Below are 18,884 nucleotides of genomic sequence, written 5' to 3' on the forward strand. Positions count from 1 at the left end.
CATATATACACAAATTGCACAGCAATAGTGAATCAGGCCTAGGTCTCCTCCAGAATTTGCCTTCATCTGAAACCATTGGAGTGGGAGGAGAGATCCGAATTCATGAGATTTTGAATACAGTAGCCATTTTAGCAGAAATTGCCCAGTCCCCCAGATGGATTTGATTAAAGGAGGCCTGTTGCGGAATAGGAAATAGAGAGTTTCCGTCAGTTCTTATCTTTAAAAAAGTTCAGCTATGATTTAAATTAAGATCCTTCTTTTCTTCTGAACCAGTTCACCTGTTCCTAGTCTTTATACTCCTGAACCTAATTATGGAAGCATCTCTGCTGCAAAACAAGATGGAAACTAAGCATTTCCAGTTCTCAACTGTACAAAATAGCAAAGAGGTGAAATCATAGGATAGCCAGATCTGGCCCAATGGTGTGGGTGCCTGCATCTCCCTTAGTTTCACATAAGCAAACCCTTTTTACCTGAACTTCTCTCCCTTCTCAGGAGTTGATCAAACGTCAATTACAACAAAATAATGTGATCAGTTTTTAAGGTGGTACGTTGATGAATGTGGGGGGAATGTGTTCTTTTTTCAACTGTGAGTTAGTTCAGTTGAACAAGTTTAACGTGACTGAAAAGTCCCCATAACACCCAGGCAGACATAGTTTAACACCTTCGAAGTTGTGTGAGCTGGTTGTGTGGTAGTCTAGGTGGAAGCGTAGTTGCTGAGCAGGAGTAACATTTTCAAAAGTGTCTACAGCTGTGCTGCTGTAGCGTTTTAAGGGTTGACATATCTCTAGAATATGAAGTCTCTGTGTCTCTTTTAAAAGTGAAACTTGGGCTCATAAGTCACTTAGGCACTTTCGAAAATTTTACTTTCCATGTCTGTATGGGTGTTAAGGGAACTTCCACCTTGGCTACAACACAATCAGCTAATACAATTGAAAAGGTGTTACATTTGTGTCTATGTGGTTGATAAAGGAGTTTTCGCTAACCCAACTAAGCTAACTTGATTGAAAAAAGCATCTTCTCCCCACCCATTTACTAAGCCCAAGAGTCTGCCTTTTGAAGCAAATTGACTCTTGTAATGTAATGTCTTTAAACTAACAGGCCAAAGCAACTGAGACATTTCAAAAATATAATGTTACTAATTAAATGATGAGGTATTTACCCAAAACAGTTGTCTTCCCATAATGTATCAGAAAGCACTTAATCCATTCCATGTATAATATCTTCAAATAACAAAACAAAGCACATCAGTTCCTTGCTACTTGCTTTGGAAGGAGAAACCATTCTTGTGGAAAGAGTGGCATATTTCAGGAGATCAGTACCTGCATCTTTCATTACTGATTTTATCTGTGACTGCTGTATTTATCTTATCTATTCCAATGAGACTAGGAGAACATACAGATAGTTTATCTCAGTTCTGTCTTCTGTCCCCAAGTCTAACAAAAAAGAATATGTTGAAACCTATCAGTAGACTTCTTCCTTAGTTAGACAATCCTTTAATTGTATCTTATATCTGTCAACTAGTGTTTCACAACCATTTGGAAGCCTCTCGAACCATTTCCTGCTTCAGTCTGCCTAAGGCTAATTCTAAAATTCTTACAGACCAGCAAAGAGTTAAGAGGCTTGCCAGTTTTGTGTAAAGAATCTTTACAGGACATGACTGATTATATCTATATCTGCTAAATTGGAAAGAATTAGGCCAATGCTTGATACTCCTTGTATTTAGGTTTTAATGGCTTAATTAATAAAGAAGCTTTGAAAAGCATTGCAGATACTTTAGCTGTGTTAACACGGGGATATACATAGGCTAATGCAGATGCATATGGCTTAATTGTTGAAGTTGTCTTTCTCATTTTAATTTTACCTACTAGAACGTCAATACCCATTGATTTAATTTTGTTAGAAGAATTCTTATCTCTTGCCCTTGTCCAAGAGACAAAATCTTTGTGTAGTCTATCTTATGTTCCATGTGTTGACTCTCTCTAACCTTCAAAGTTGCCTTAATTAACAGTCTCTGTTTGAAGTGGACGTAATTTACTTGAATTTTCAAAAAGCTTTGGATAATGCCTTTCATAAAAGACTATTAAGGCAAATATCAATAGGGTAAAGGGAAAAGTCATGTTGTGAATTAAACACTGGTTAAGCAAGAAGAAATAGAAATAGAGTTGTAGTGAATGATTACTCCTCAGAGTGGAAAGAAAGTTAATAGTGGGGGGACCACAAGGGTCAGTCTTATTTAATAAACTAAAGCTTTGGAGGAGAAAGAGGGTAGTAAGCTGCTGAAGATTGCTGATTGCAGTAAGTATTTTCAATTAGTTAAGAAAAATTGTGAGAAACTGTAGACATTTTTAAACTAAAGATGAATCTGTCACAGTTCAGGGCAATGGTGGATGACCTCAGTAGGCCGAAGTCCTTCCATCTCACCCCAGGAAGAGTTGAGGCTCTCCTTGAACAGAAGGTCCTGTCCATTTTCTTGATCAAAAAGACGGCCATGAGTCAGTTTTAACTGACTTAAACAGATTAAACAGATTTTTTTTGTCTGTTGGTGTCTGGAAAATCTAGTTTGAACTAGTATTTGCAAGCCTCTCCAGTTAGTACTTTTCTGGAGGTGTTACAACATAAGTGAATTTGCCTCATCACCACCCCCCTCTGCTGTTCTTAATTCCTGGGAAAGCTGTGGTCATGTTTCCCCCTAAAATTATGTACAATCATTGGCCCACAATGATACATAACCTTAATACAGTAAAATATCCAACTATATTGCAGGAAATTGCTATATAGGATCAAAACTGGAATCTCAGTTCTGACTCCCTTTGAATATTGAGCTGTAAGGATGCAAATCTCTGCTCTTATGTTTTCCTTCTGGTTCAAATCTAAAACCAGAAAGGACCTAACTTCTGATCTGATTCAAATAAAAGCAAAATCTTGTAGGAATGTTATTTTTGTGTGATTTTTTTTTGTCAGTAATAATAATTAGCTAACCACTTGTGCAGTGCTTTTATCCAGAGATTTCAAGGTGCTTTACAATCCCCCCATGGTGATAGATGATGAAACTGAGACACTTAGCAGTTAAGGCTCAGTTTTTCCACACTGTTTTATAATTTGGGTACCTTTTAAATGCCTATGGTCTAGTTTCCACAGGTATTGAGCACCCACAACTCCAAATGAAATCAGTGTGAGCTGCTTTTTGAGATCTGCATGAAAACTTCCTGTGATGTAAGTCATACCTTTATTCACAGTGCCTGCTTTCTAAAGAAAGCAAGCTCTCTCTCTCTCTGCTGTTGTATTAGGTTCTGAAACTATCTTCTCATCTAAAGCTCTCTCGGAAGCACAAACCTACCCATATAGATCACCCCAGTGAACTTTACAATTCCTGAGAGTGTTTAAAAGCTTTCTGTGTTTTTCTAGGCTTCCTTTCTGCTCTCTTACAAAAATTCACTGTCTGTGAATCTAACAATATTGTTTCTCTGTCTCCCTGCTCTTATCGTTTATGGGTGAGTAAGAAGAGTCACAAGAAGCTCCATTGAAGTCAATGGAGCTATATTGAGTGACCCCTGCTGGTGATCAGGGGTTAGACCTCTAAATGAATAAATCTCCTAAGATCCATGAGGATCTCAGAGGATATTCCGAAGGAAAGCATCTTCCATAAGGAGGCAAGCTGCTTCTGCACTGCTAACCACCATCAACACTATCTTCTTCAGTCCCTTGACAATATGGCTTCAGGAACTGTGTTGCCACCAACACCATCTGCCACTGGCTGCCAATTGCGTTCCCTTGTTTTCTTGGTTCCCTGGTTTCTACACCTGGGGATAAAATCTCACAAATCAAGGCCAGCATCTCCCTTCACTCCATACATGCAGAGCCCCTGCAGAGGGGTTTCCATGAGGTAGGGGTGCATATCCATCCATGCATCTCAGATCTGCAGATTCAGGCTCTCTTCTGCTTAAGAGCATTTGGTCCTTACAGTGTTTGAGTCCATTTCTACAAGGTAATAAATGCCTTCAGACACTACTGAAGTTCATGGGATGTGAGGAGGCTCTGTATTTGGCAGGAGTAGTCGCTAAAACACTAATGCTAGGGAAGCTTACAACCAACATTAGTGTGAAATAGTTAAACATAAGGGGAAACACATTAAGTATGGCAGGGAAAGGGCTTTACACAGGCAATTCATTCAGTGAAGCACACTGAAAAAATAAATTTCAATTTAAATAGTCTAAAGAAATAATCCCTGAACACTAATGTTGCTTAGTAACAGGTTTTAGTTCCATCAGTACTTCTGAGTGACATGGATTCAAATGACTGGCCTCTTTGTTCCCCATGTGAAATGAGTCGGTGATCTCAGTCCAGTTACTAGTTGACAGAAGTCCACATCACAAATGATTCATCATTTCTGGCACTAATTGGGACCATCATTGGCAATCTCAACAGAGAGGAGAAGGAGTGAGTAACAGTGGAACCTAAACTATCCACTCATCCCCTTGCTGACAGTGGTCCCTTTATGTCACCACTGAGGCGTGCGGGTAGGGTGGGCTGGAAGGTGTTTTCCCTGCTGCTCCCCATGCTGTGGATAATTTCCAGGGTTGTCACTCCAGCACCTTTCACAATCATTAGACTCACATGCAGACTATAAGGAAAAACAATAACATTCCATAAAATGGTATGTAGAATTATGCAAACAATCTGTGGCATAAGCCCCTTAGTGGGTGGAAAGACTCCCTTGGACTTAAAAAAAATAACAGTGCTTAGGCTCAATAAATAATCCAAAATGGTTTCATTCAAATTTCCATTTTTGACAGTTATTCAGAAGGCCAAGGCTTCAAACTTAATAGCTGAATGACCAGAACATTGGCCTCCGGAATGACTAAGAGAGTGGAAATTTGAAAGAAACCACTTTGCGTTATTTATTGACGTCGAAGGGCTATTATCTTCTAATATACAAAGGCTTTACACATTGAGGGAATTATGCTTGTGAATTTACCTGCATGCATTTAATTTAAAAGGCATCTTTTATTTTGTTTTATTTTCTTTTAAAACCTGTGATATGTTTATTGGCGTTTGTTCATGAAGCCTAAAAGAAAATTAAAGGCTATTCTGAGCCTTCTGAGTCAGTCATTTCTGGGCCTCTCCCTTTACAAATCAGGCTTTTTATTGGCAAATACATTTTCAGGCTTATTTATAAGGCATCAGTGACATTCAGTGTTCAGTTATAGTACTGTAAGTTAATCACTTTTATATGCTGCATGCAGTTCTCTGTCTTTATAGGTTGGTGTTTTTTCTTTTTAGGCATAATGTTATAAAATTTTATTATAAGGTGACCACATACAGAGCTTCTAATTGGAATCCCTTATTTCTTTTTCTTCTAGGCTGTGGATATACTTCTGCAGCATGGAGCTTACGTCAATGTCCAAGATGCAGTGTTTTTCACCCCATTACACATTGCAGCATACTATGGACATGAACAGGTAACTAAATGGCCAAATCTGACAAAAATGAGAGACTGCATTCACACATTGAGCCACATGTAGGTTTACTGTCAGTCAGAAGGGTCCTACTAGAGAGAGGCTGCACAGGTTTCACATTCTTAAGTTATGCCTTCAACTGAATCTGACATTTTCAGGTGCTTGAAAGTCCATAGGAACATTGCTGTTCATGTTTTAACTACCCACTGCTAGGACTACCAGCCAAATTTACCCTCCAAAAGACATCTTGAAATGAGTTACCATTCATGAGACAGAGTTTTTCTAACCTATAAAAGGGCTTCTAAGCTAGAGATAGAATTCATGCAATGCTTTCCACCTGTCCTGCACCTTGAAGCTGCCTTGTATCCCTTCGGTGTATCAGTTTAAATACCTCTATAGAAATGAACATAAATGGCCCCTGCTAACTCAATAACAAATGGACGGTGCACCTTGGAATTAATGGTGAAATCTTGGCCCCATGGAAGTCAATAGGAAAACTCCTATTGGATCCAGTGGAGTCCAGGATTTCACTCAGTGTGTTGTGAATGCAAAGGGCCAAATCTTGCTTGTCTTATACTCACAGGCAGTGAAATTTTTAAAAAGAACTGAAGGCTTGGCCCTATGCATCTGTGGCTCAGTAGGCAATATACTCATTTGCACTACAGGAGATCCTTGGGTTCAGAAGTAGCCTTGTATCTGTGTTGGCTTATGTGAGTCAGTCCCTGTGCCTTTCTTTTGCTGGAAACATGCATCTGCTGGGACATTTTCAGAGTTTCAAAGCATGACTTCTAGGTAGAGTATGACCTCTAGGTAGAGTATATTTTTCATTTCACTGATGTTTATTTAGAGTGCATTGGAGAGTCATTCCCAGAAAATGCTTTTGAAAGGACAGACTCCAAAAGAACAGATGATTGAAAACTCTATGGTTCAGTAACAGTAAGGATGTGAGCAAGGCACGCATCCTTGAGACCCTTCTTTTTTATATATTCACCTCATCATCCAGTAACATTACGAAACTCTTTACATGTTGGGCTGAGAGATTAGTTTGCTTATTTCCCATGAACCACTTTTGAACAAATAGTCACAGTCTTGTGAAATTATGCTAAAATGCATATGGTGCTTTTGTGATAAGGGACTCTACTTTCAGAAGGAAGCTATGGCTCTGACATAGCTAATTTATGGCTGTTAAGGACATTTACTTTATTATGCTGACTAGGTCAGTTAAACAAATAAGTGTGTCTTTTCCCCAACCCCTTGCTATCCATAGCATTTTAAAATATGAACAGACATTTGCTAGTGAACAGTGTAATATTTTATAGATATATAACTTACAAATGGACTTTATAATGATTTCCATGACAATAAATTATATATACCTACATAAAACCTACCTGTTTTAATTTTTAAAAATAGAGCTTTCTCACCCAAGATGTTAAGAAATCCAATATAGAGTATTCTTTCTGGTTTTATTGAAAGGTTTGTTTTCACTTGATGTTCTAATCCACGTTGATGAAATATTTAGGTCACCCGCCTCTTGCTGAAGTTTGGTGCTGATGTAAATGTGAGCGGGGAAGTTGGAGACAGACCCCTCCATTTAGCTTCTGCCAAAGGGTTTCTTAATATTGCAAAACTCTTGATGGAAGAAGGCAGCAAGGCAGATGGTAAGGGAAGATTTTAAAAGTGCATTAAAATTATATTTTGTAGATAGTGTCAAGTCCTGAAACATACTGTTCACAAGTCTTGGATTTTGCTTTCTGATACTGTGTGTGCATGTGTATTTGTGTATTGAAGTTGGTGACTAGTACAAAAAAATTCTGAGAATATTTATTCACATTCTAAATATGCTTTGTTTATGTTTCTGCCCCTTTTGTGTTAGCTTTTCATGAATGAGCTAGAGAATTAGCTTATTGGCAAAAATGCTCATAGAAACAGTGAGTTGCAAGTGGATGTTAGAGAATATTAGGAGGAAACAATTTTGACATTCATAGTCAGAAGTATTCACAGTGGAAACTTGTTTCTAATAGATATGCTTATCCAACTGGAGAACAGAAAGAAACCATGTGATTTATGTATCCAATCTTAAAAACTCAAATTCTGAATATCAAAAAACCACAATAAACTGTTAGTGAATGAGCTACTGATGAAGGATATTAAGTGGAAATTATGTGGTAAATATTTTCAAGTAATAATAATGAGGAAACCATAATCTGTTCACAGATAATTTGTGCACAAAAAAAGAGATATAACGTTTGTAATACATTATTCATTATAATGGTTTCAACTGTAATATGAGTCCCACGAGTCTGTTTGTAAAGGGCCTGTAGGGAGAAGAGTACTAGAAGTAATACATTTGTAAAAACCTCTAAAATAACCGACGCTAGCTTTTCTGCACATAAAATTGTTATGGTATCCTGAAACCTTCCACTGCTAGAAGCAAGTGGTGTGTCTCATTGTAAAGGGGGACTTTACTCTTGCCAGGAGCATACAGCTCCCATGTCTAGCGCAGCAGAATCATGAGATGTTGGATCTCAATCCTGGTATCTGTGTGGACTGACCATTTCCTGTTTTGAACATTAGGCCTGTATAATTTTGGGAGGGAGAGAAAGAGAGAAGTAAGCATTTTTCTGGTAGGCTGATTTTTGTCTTATTAAATGGTGACTCATTGAAGCTGCTCAGAGATTTGGGATGTCAGAGGAAGTCAGACAGCTTAAATGGTGAGCAGAGTGCAGGTGAGACAGTTAAAGGTACGTGATAACTACGATTTATTGATACTTTTGTAATTTATCACAATTCTGCAATTTATCTTGAGGACACCACTACTACATATCTGTCTTTGTGATACTCATGATAGATACACACACAAGTATCTGTAGTCACCTTGAAAAATATTATAAATACTAAAACTTGCAATTAATTAGCTAAAAATGTATGTGAGATGTATTAGTTCAGATGTTCTTGTAGACAAATTAGATTAATTGGTTATTGAAAAGGATATTTCTCATCTTCAGATATAGGATAAAAAAAGAGTTTTGAAAAAATGACTGTATATAGTCTGAAAAAAGTGTTTATTTTTAATAAAGCTATTGACTCTAATATTATTACTGTTAACACACTTATATCCAAAATACACAGGATAAAATCCTGGACCCATAGAAGTCAGTGGAAAACTTCCATTGATTTCTGTTGGGTAAGTATTTTGCCCAGGAAGACAATCTCCCTGTGATCTTGAGAGACCTAATTAAAAGCAAATCAAAAAGGGAGAATTGGCATTTATTGAATGAATCTTATGAACTATAGTCAGAACAAAATTATCAAAATTCTTCAATGTGAATCTTTCAGTCTAGGACCCCATTCATAGCTATTCATTAATTAAAGACAATAGAGTACAACAGACAAAGTGTAAAAAGGATTCCATCTACCCCTTTTTGAAAATCATATAACATTCCCAGTCTTGCAGTCTTTACTCAGTCAGTTCCTGATTCAGTGCCCGTTGAAGTCAATGGGAATCTTTCAGTTAATTTCAATGGGAGGTAGTCATTGTGGGAGTTTTGTATGTGTGAGTACTGCATTCTCAAGCCCCCAGTAAATGGCCTAGATTCAAGAAAGCACATGAGTCTGTATTGAAATCCATGCCTATGCAGGACAGCACTCAAGCACATGCATAACTTCCATTGACTTCAATGGATTTTAACCACATGCTTCAGATTAAGCACATGCTCTCTCTCTCTCTCTCTCTCTCTCTCTCTCTCTCTCTCTCTCTCTCTCTCTCTCTCTCTCTCTCTATATATATATATATATATATATATATATATATATACACATACTGTCCTTTGCTAAATAACTATACAGTACAAAAGGCAAAGACCCATATGTCTTTTTCCTTTGATCATTTCACACGGGACTCAGGTTTTCTGTGCACAGCTCCAAAATCAATGGTGCCAAAAGCAGAATCATTCATATACATGGTTTCCAGAGTATCATAGACCTGTTCTGCAAGTGACACTGGAACTGTGTCTGCACCCATACTCCTCCTGCTTGCTGGTATCTGGGAGTATAAATTTAACACATTCTCTGAGAGTCATGAATGTATTACATTTCTCCTACTCGCTCATTAGGGGAAAAAAATGGGGAAACAGCGTGACTCAGATTTGTAAATCTTTTTTTTCAACAATGAGCCCTTGATATTTAAGTCTTGACATGTGTGCACTGAACCAATACAATTATAATAAAGGGGGAGAAGAAGAGGACATGTGCATTCACCATACAAGTCTGTAAAAGGCTTATTATCACATAGTTAATTTATTCCAAAAGAAGAGGAAATTAGGACCCCATTCAAGAGTATATATTTTAAAATCTGTACATTCTTCAGTGGAAAAAGCAAAGAAAGCTGAAAATGTCTTACCCTCAAAGAAGCACATTTTGAAACTTGATATCACCATGGCAACAGAGAAAAAACTCATAAACATTTCAGAATGAAAATAATTCATGTTATAAAATTAGACAAAGTAATCTGAAAACGTGCTCTGAAATTCAGCCGTCTGTTTCATGAGTTTGATCTATTCATTTTAATATATATTGACTAGTTGGTCATTCAATTCATATCTCACATGTCTTTGAAACAGAGAAAGAAAAGCAGTGAAAAGGTCAAAGTGTGGCCAAACTTTACTAGCATTTACAAAATCCAAGTAGTGCAAACGTTCTACTTCATCCCAATCACAAATATATATAAAAGGAAATAAACAAATACATTATTCATGTATTTTATATTGTAACCAATATGCTGCAAGCACAATGAACTCTCTGCAGATGTGAATCTTATAGTTTGTTTACATGGCATTCCCTAACATGCAATATAAACGCTATTGGAAAGAAACTCTTGGTAGAATAACCAGAAAAATAAAACATTTTTCTTAAATATTGTGGCCCTGCCAAGACAGTAGCAGTGCATTTTGATCAGATTCTTATAAACTTTCAGTTCATTTAAGGCCACTAATACATTTTACCTTTATGAACTGTTTATCACTTGAAATTCACTTAATATTTGAGAACATCTAATTGCTAACATTGATTTGTTAGCATGAAAAATCTAATTTTTGTCTCTGTTTTTTTTCAAGTCTTTACTGTCCTCTCCTCTTTTCACTCCCTCTGTGCTCCTATTATTTTAATATTCTGTTTGCATTATTCAGGAATTTATTATTTTTACCTATTTCCATTATGTAGTATCTCAGTAAATTCAATATCTATTTTAGAAAAGCCAAATAAAACTGTATAATAGTAGGAAATGTTTTATTATTAGGTTACAATACAAGGTATTCTGATTTTGGAATAGATCCCGCAAACACTTCTTTGTGTCAGAAATCCTTATGCATGTGGGTAGTTTCATAGTCAGTTCTACTATTCATGTAACTTGATACTTCTGTCATGTGACAATGGTAAAGAATCTCTTTCTTCTAACACTGAACAAATAACTTTATTAGAATCAGAAAACAGTTTTATCTCTAAAATAGCCCCCTCACTCATGTTTCACTGTAGAACTTCTTCCTAGAATTTCCCTCATCTCCTTTCTACCTCTCTTTCTGCCACAGATTGAAAGAAACACAACACATATCCTTTCAAGAGGGTGTTGTCCAGCACATTCATTTAGTACCATAAACTCTAGTTTAATAGTCTCCGGGTTCTTCTCAATGGGATTATCTCCCTTCACTAAAGGAACATTTCAAGTAGAGTCATATGGCAATTCTGCTGGCTTGGGAATCATCTGAAGATGTCACCTGTTTCTTCCATGCTGCTGAGTATTTTGATTAGTCTCAATCTTGGGTGCAGAATGAAGATTCATTTGGAATATTGGGTGCAGCTATACCCCATGACAACAGCTGGTGCTGTCCAGTTTTATTCTTTCTCCAGTTTTATCAAGACTGGTCTCCTAATTTAAGACTGGGTAAAAGTTTATGGTTTAAGAAACTCTTATGGTTTAAGAAAAAAGACTGATCCCTCTTATATTTATTGTTTCTTAGCCTCACAACCTTCCACTTAGGTGTAAGATTTGCCTCTGAGTTTGAAAATTTCATTATTAACTTTGGACTCATAACAAGCTGAACTGTCTTACTCTGGTGACTGATACAGGGGTTTCCCTACTAACACAGGAGAACATGGAGGAAAGGTACAGGTTTATGGTTTAGAATTCTCTTAGCAATCTGTCCCGCTCTCCTTTTCATTCTATTCCCTTGATAGCAGTGGGGGCTGGAAGTAATATTCCTGAAATCATTGTTTCTCAAAAGCTTGGAACTCTAAATCGACAGATTGTGGTCTGTTATCGGTGACTATTCCTCCAAAATGAGAAAAGATGCCTTTATCTGTTTTGTAACCTAGTGAGTACAGTAAGAAGTAAAATCTCTACAAATCTGGAAAAGTAGTCAATAGCTAGAAGACAAGTACGTCCTTTGTCTACACACCGGTATAATGCAGTTTTTTTTCTTCTGACTTTTATGAAACCCATATTAATGGCCATGATTTGGTCTAGTAAGATTACCTGCAGCGGCTGTCAAACATGTATTTGTTGCCTATCTAGGGCCTATGGGTTTTGAATTAACCTCGGAAACTTATTTGCTCCTTCAGACTATTGAACATTACCCTGGTTTGCGGCTCATCTTCTTAAAAGTCCCTTTGCAAATCTCAGTCGCCTCTGCCATTTAAAATCAAATTGAAATTAGATATCAAATTTTAAGATTAACAGGACAAGCCCGCTCATCAATGTTGTCTTTGAATGTATATCCCTGAAAACAGGGGTCACTCTCCCTCACTTTGGCCATTTCTCTGGTTCCTTTGACACACATGCTCTTTTTACTTGATTCTGCTGGTTGGAAATTGCCATACCTGTCAGACTTCTGCCCAGGTTACTTGATGGTCTTAAGGGTAATATTTTATGAGCTTCTTTTTTCCCAATTGAAATGTATTCTTTGCTTCTTTTTGTACCATGCTTCTGCTATTTTCTTGCTGGCTGACTTGCATTTTTGCTATCTCAGGCTACCCTGCAAGCAGCACCAGCTATTCTAGGATTAGCTCAGACATTACCTGTGATTTTTCTAAAAGTTTCTTGTTTAAAATTCTAACTATTAGAAGATCTCTATATATTCTTCCTTACTTATGCTAAAATCACAATGCACTACCTGGTCCTATAATTACCTTATGAAAGCTTTCATGCTTTTTCTGGGCCTCTGCTCCCTGGGGGAAAATATTCCTGTTTGTCTATTACATTCCTTTTGGGAATGAAATGCTCATTGCATTTTAAAAAAAGCAATGTCAGAGTTATTCTTATCTCCCTCCTCAGCAAAAGGAAATGCTTTATAAATAGTTTCTGCTTCACTCCCCAGGGCATAAATGAATGCACAGTTTGGAATGCAGTAAAGTACTCCTGCCTCTCAGGCCACTTGGTGGGCTTATCAAACTGAAAGTCTTCTAGGAGGGTTGAACTCTGACATTTTATTTCCCACTTATTTATGCTAGTTCCAAATGAGTTAGCCTCTGGCATCATGATAGATGACAATAGTAAGAAATCAAAGGTGACACAATACAGCTATACAAAATAATGAATGATCTAGAGAGAAATGAAATAGTAGGCTTTTTATCCCTTCTCAGAACACAAGAACAAAAGGACAGTTGATGGAACTGAAAAGCAACAAACTTAATACTGATTTTGCATAATGCATAACTAACCTATGGGACCCACTGCCACAATATATCATTGGAGCCAAGAGCTTGCTGGATCCAAAAGGGTGATGAACATTTATACGGGCACTGAGAACATTCACAGTTACTTTAGAGCAGTGATACTCGGACCTCAGTGGTTCAGGAGCCAAATTAGTGATCAACATTACCCAAAAGAGCCTCAGTAGTGTGAATTCATTATTTCATTTACTTATTCTCACACCAAATTCCTGCCCAAGTATTCTACAATTGGTTAATTACATCGTAAAAGCATCCTGATTGGCTAATAACTTAGATTGGTTTAATAATTAAATCACACAGTGTTTTAATATCATGTGCTGCAAAAAGCTGCAGGAGACACATTAAAAACCACTTGTGTCTTTGTGAGCCTCTGTCTGAGTATCACAGAATTTATATAAACCCTCACACTTCAGGGTGTATACCAACTGCTAATTGAGAGGATTAGGAAGAAATGTCCCCTATGGAAGTTACTGCTTACAGGAGGAAGATTTTGTGGGATATTGTCTTTAAACAAAAATAGTGTTTTTGCTAATCTTTATATTTGCTGAAATAGCATAGTAATATCAGATGATAGATGTTCTCAAAAATGCATCTGGGCTTTTGAGTGCTAACTGAAACAAAGTCCTGATTCAGCAAAGCATTTAGGAATATATACTTAAGTGCTTTATCAAATTGAGACCCAAAGCTTCCAGAGTGAAATCCTGACCCTACTGAAGTCAATGGGAGTTTTGCCATTGACTTCAGTGGGGCCAGGATTTCACCCCAAATCTTCTGACGTTTACCCATTGCTAATTAGTACAGTCTGTCCTCCAATATTTTTTTTTTTAGAAAAATATATTAATTAAACTGGGTAATAATAATCCTGCGGAAGTTTAGGCATTGGTATCACAACAGGATCCTTGGTGGATTTGAGTTATTTTTAGAGGTATTTTAAATTAATTCATTTTAATTTTTCTTTCCTTCTCAGGCTTATACAGTTGCATGCTAACTAAGACAACTGGCTTTACAGGTGGAGGGGTACAAAAATTGTCTCCATATATTTTTAAAAATTCATCTAAAACATTTGTAGATTATACCTTTTGTAAAATATGTGCCAGCAATACAAAATCCATGACACTGCTATAAAATGTTATTTCCATTCATGAGGAATGCAACTATCGCAAACTCTCACACGGTGGTATGTTTTCCAGGTATAATTATATACAAGAGACAGTTCCTGTATCAAAATTGCTTATCCCAATCCTGCAAAGACTTACATATCTGGTTAACATTACTCAAAGAAGTAGCTCCATATCTTGGACCATTCCTGGGTGTAAAGTTAAACGTGTGTACTTTTTTTGTTTGTTTGTTTTAATCTCCTTCCTCTGAAGCATCAGGAATGGCCATGGTTAGAGATGGGACATTGGATGGAGGAGGGTCAGGATTCTGAAGTGGCACCAAGTGTTCTCTCTCTCAGGTGCTTGGCTAGCTAATTCTTGCTCACATGCTCAGGGTCTAACTGATCACCATATGTGGGATTGGGAAGGAATTTTCCTCCAGGTCAGGTTGACAGAGACCTTGGGAGGTTTTCACCTTCCTCTGCAGTTTCTGGGTGCAAGTCACTTGGCAGGATTATCTGGGTATATCTTATGTAATCATTTCCCTGCCATGCAGGGGCCTAGAGTGCACCTCGGTCCCTCCTGTTCTCTGCTTGTGGCTCATAATGTAGTGTCCTGTGGGCTTTGTTCTAATTTTGTGTGTTTTGTTTAATGTCCTGATGCAGCCTGTGAGATACAGGAGGTCAGAGTAGATGCCTGATTGTCCCTTCTGGCCTTAAGCTCTATGACTCTAAGATTTTGCAGGATTGAGGTATAAAGCATAGCCACAGTGGAAAAGGGAAAACTTGGGAACGCCAGAAGATAGAAATACCGTTTTTCTTTGCTTGTTTTTATAAATGATTTTTATTAATGTGCATAAAGCATTGTATCCTTGCTTGTGTCTCCTGTACTTCTGTTTTGATTTTTTTTTTCTATCTTTCTGTAACTGCTCTTGGTTCCCCGGTTCTAATGTTGGTGCGTAAGGAGCCTAATATATTCTTTTAAAATAACTCTGGATTTCCACTCCAGAGAACAGCAATGAAAGATTTTCTTCCTGATTTTTTTAGTGAATTAATTTTGTTCCACTCATTTGAAATAACTCAGCTGATTGTTTTCTTATACCTCATGCCTTTCAATCATAGTTTTGTTTTACATTGTTAATACGCTGGCAGTAATGCCACTTTCTAAGCTAAGGGTTATTAATTCATTAATACCTCCCTCTTTCCTTCACTGAAAACTTTATTGAAACATTCAGTAAATCTGCTCTTGCAATAACTAATTACATCCTGAATAATTAAAAAGTAATGGCATTGGTGATTTATTCTGAACAGTGTCCGAATTTCATGATCAGGTCCTGCATCCATTGTAGTCATTGTAGCTGCCATTAACTTCAGAGGAGCAGGACCATAAATACTTTATTGTTGACAGTCTTGGGATTGCATAATGTGCATGTGCAAACACACTCTGTCTCTCTCTCTCTCTGAAAAAATTGCAGTGAGTATAAACAGCTTACTTTCCTTTCTGTCTGATTCAAATGACAGTGAATGCTCAGGACAATGAAGATCATGTTCCTCTACACTTCTCATCTCGATTTGGACATCATGAAATAGTGAAGTTCCTACTCCAAAGCAATTTTGAAGTTCAGCCCCATGTGGCTAATATTTATGGAGATACACCTTTACATCTGTGAGTAATGTGCAGAAGCATTGCTTTGCATTGCATTGGCATAATTCATAGCATTCTTCATAACACTCTGCTGACTTTGTCTTCAGTGCTTGTTACAATGGAAAGTTTGAAGTTGTCAAAGAAATAATCCAGCTGTCAGGAACAGAAAGTCTGACTAAGGAAAATATATTCAGTGAAACAGCTTTTCACAGGTAGGACATTTTAAACACTATTGCCAATAGAATTCTGCTCACAGATACATGCAAAATTGGCAGTAACAACCACTTCAACCTAAGCGGGAGCAAGACCGCAGGCAAGGTGTGGATGCTAGACTCATGTCTGAGAGAGAGGCAAGGCTAGAGGTAGGCACTGCAAAAAGGACAGTGGAGAAGGAGAAAAAGGGTAGAACCAGATGGTAAGCATTGCTTCTTTTCCTTTTTTCTGACCAAAGTGAATGTGAGCTTGGACCACATTATACCCAGAATCCACCTGGCCTAAAGACTTTCTAATCTAATGCCAAGGTGGCAGAGCAAAATTTGTGTAAAATTTTGTTCTAAAGATTTTTGGCCACAATGTTATGAAAATGAAAAGGGTTCTTTAAAAGCATTTGCAGAACAGACCCCATTAATTTTGCGCAACTGTGTTTGATATTGGCATCGGAATATTCAGGATACTTTTAATACAGCAGAAAAGCACATATTTATTGTGATGGAAAACCCACGGCATTTGCACATTTATAAAGATTCTGCACTCTGTTATGCCAGTTTTATGCCAGCGTAACTCATTTGAAATCTGTAGGTAACCAAAGTTAATTTTGCTATTTCTGGGAACTGGGGAGTTCTTTTTTATTTTGTTATTTATTACTTTTTTTTTCCAGTGCCTGTACCTATGGCAAGAACATAGAACTTGTAAAATTTCTTCTTGACCAGAATGTTTTAAGCATCAATCATCAAGGAAGAGATGGGCATACAGGTACAATCATGAGGACTGTGATTTATTATTTGTATATAGAGATAACGCCAAACTTTTTAACAGGTCAAATATACTAAGCAGAGAACATGTTCACAAGCCTGAAGTGGTTAGGCTGGGATTTCCAAAGGTGCTTGTGGGAATTAGGTCCTCAGCCTCCCACTGAATTTCAATAAGACTCTTAGATTCCTTTGGAAATTCCAGCCTTACAGACTAAGCACCCAGTTTTGAAAGGTGGGGGCGGGGGAGGGGCATTGAGCACCTGACAATAACATGCCTTAAAGGCATGAGCAGGTAAAATATAGTGGCCAAACACAAAGCAGCACGTGGTCTTTATAACTAGCACATTCCCTATAACAAATATGTTTTCAGGAAATTTTGGCTGGGGGAGTAGTACATTAATTGTGTGGCTGATCCAACTAAGCATGGTGACATGGAAGAGGGTGCCAAGAGGGGAGTGGCAGAAGTGAAAGCATCAGTCCTGAGAGAAACTTGAGTGGATAAGGATTGGGGACAGAGACATAGGCAGAAGGTCTGTGAAGTGCTTTGAAAGTGAGGAGAAGAACCCTGGATAGATGGGGAACCAGTGCAGAGATACAAGAAGGGAGGAGACCTGCTCAGACTGGAGCGGGGGAAAGCCCTTTCTCTTTCTTTTTCTTCTTACGTCCTTATCAAGTTGCTAACCTATGTTTTTGGTAGTGAATCGCAGATGGTAAAATAACTACTGACATGTACTATAGGGCATGCAATAGACTGGTTCTTATAAAATAATATTCTCTTTTCTTACAGTGCCCAGTCTTTTGTCCGATAATATATTCCTTTATCAAGGAAACAATTCCACTTTTATAGCTATTTATACAAGTCCCATTATGTTGTAACAATTGTGCTTACCACACTGACTGTTCTTTCTCCTCTAATATTTTAGGATTACACTGTGCTTGCTACCATGGTCACATTCGTCTAGTACAGTTTTTACTGGATAATGGAGCTGATATGAATCTGGTAGCCTGTGATCCCAGCAGGTCTAGTGGAGAAAAAGATGAGCAGACCTGTTTGATGTGGGCTTATGAAAAAGGTATTTCAATTCTCCACTTTCTGCTGCAAATACGTAGGAACACCACAGGTAGAAGATAACAGTACAAAATACCCCTGCAGCATCTTAGAGTGGGAGCTGCCACCACCTGCATGCCAGCTCCTGGCATCAAGGGTTATGAAAACCAAGGCTGGAGTTTATCTTCTCAGCTGTTCTAGGCTTCTGAACATCACTTTCGTTCCACATAAACTCATCTGCAAAAGTATGCTGCTGAAATAAAAATAAGAAATCAATTTTTCAAAAAGACAGTTCAGAAAATGCAATTTTTGCCTATTTTATATAGATGAGGGTTTGGGTTTTTTATGACTGGAAGAGGCATTGTAAGAAGCAGTGCATTAGAATATAGCAATCCTTGATTTCCTGCAAAAATCCCTCAGAGAAGGGCACTTTTCAGTGGTTCCTCCTATACTGTTCCTGTATGCGTATCAGAGAATTACCTCAATAACCTGTTAGATTTGTGATCTGCTTTTCTTTCACTTTCCTATTCAAAAAGAAAGCTTTGTTTCTTGCTGAAAATGTTTCTGGTCATGCATGACCATTACTGGGCTGGGGGGCTGTAGGCGTAAGAATGTCTGAGCCCCTTTCCCCTGCTCCTCTGTATAGTAACACTCCACAGCTCAGGGCATACAGAGCTAGGGGAGCAGTCTCTCTGTGGGTTTGGTGAGGACTCAGAATTCAAATGGAAAAATTTCTCAGGGTTTGTCTACATGTGGGAAAAGCCCGCAGTAGTTAGTGCACTCTAGCTACCCAGCACTGACTCCGCAAGTGGACACTCTTACTGCTCATTAAAACTGTCCAAGTGCTTGTCTACGTGATGCATTAGTGCACACCGGCTGAAGTGTAAATTCTAGTGTGCACCAGCATGTCACTCACTAACCGTCTGTGCAGACCCTGCTGACA

The 18,884-nt window shown here is 37.8% G+C and overlaps 1 protein-coding gene across 2 annotated transcripts in view; it reads left to right on the forward strand.

The window, feature by feature from the left end:
• Window positions 1-18,884, forward strand: part of TNNI3K (TNNI3 interacting kinase) — a 129,376-nt gene that overhangs the window by 26,292 nt on the left and 84,200 nt on the right. For both annotated transcript variants that reach the window (XM_067563383.1, XM_067563384.1), the window contains exons 6-11: window positions 5,361-5,459; window positions 6,979-7,117; window positions 15,799-15,943; window positions 16,030-16,134; window positions 16,800-16,894; window positions 17,817-17,966. In XM_067563383.1, the coding sequence (XP_067419484.1) occupies window positions 5,361-5,459; window positions 6,979-7,117; window positions 15,799-15,943; window positions 16,030-16,134; window positions 16,800-16,894; window positions 17,817-17,966 (733 nt within the window). The remainder of the gene's footprint in view (window positions 1-5,360; window positions 5,460-6,978; window positions 7,118-15,798; window positions 15,944-16,029; window positions 16,135-16,799; window positions 16,895-17,816; window positions 17,967-18,884) is intronic.

This window comes from Emydura macquarii, unplaced genomic scaffold, assembly GCF_026122565.2.
Source record: "Emydura macquarii macquarii isolate MOO-44397 ecotype Brisbane River unplaced genomic scaffold, CSIRO-AGI_Emac_v2 contig_2481, whole genome shotgun sequence".
NCBI classification, from domain to species: domain Eukaryota; kingdom Metazoa; phylum Chordata; order Testudines; family Chelidae; genus Emydura; species Emydura macquarii.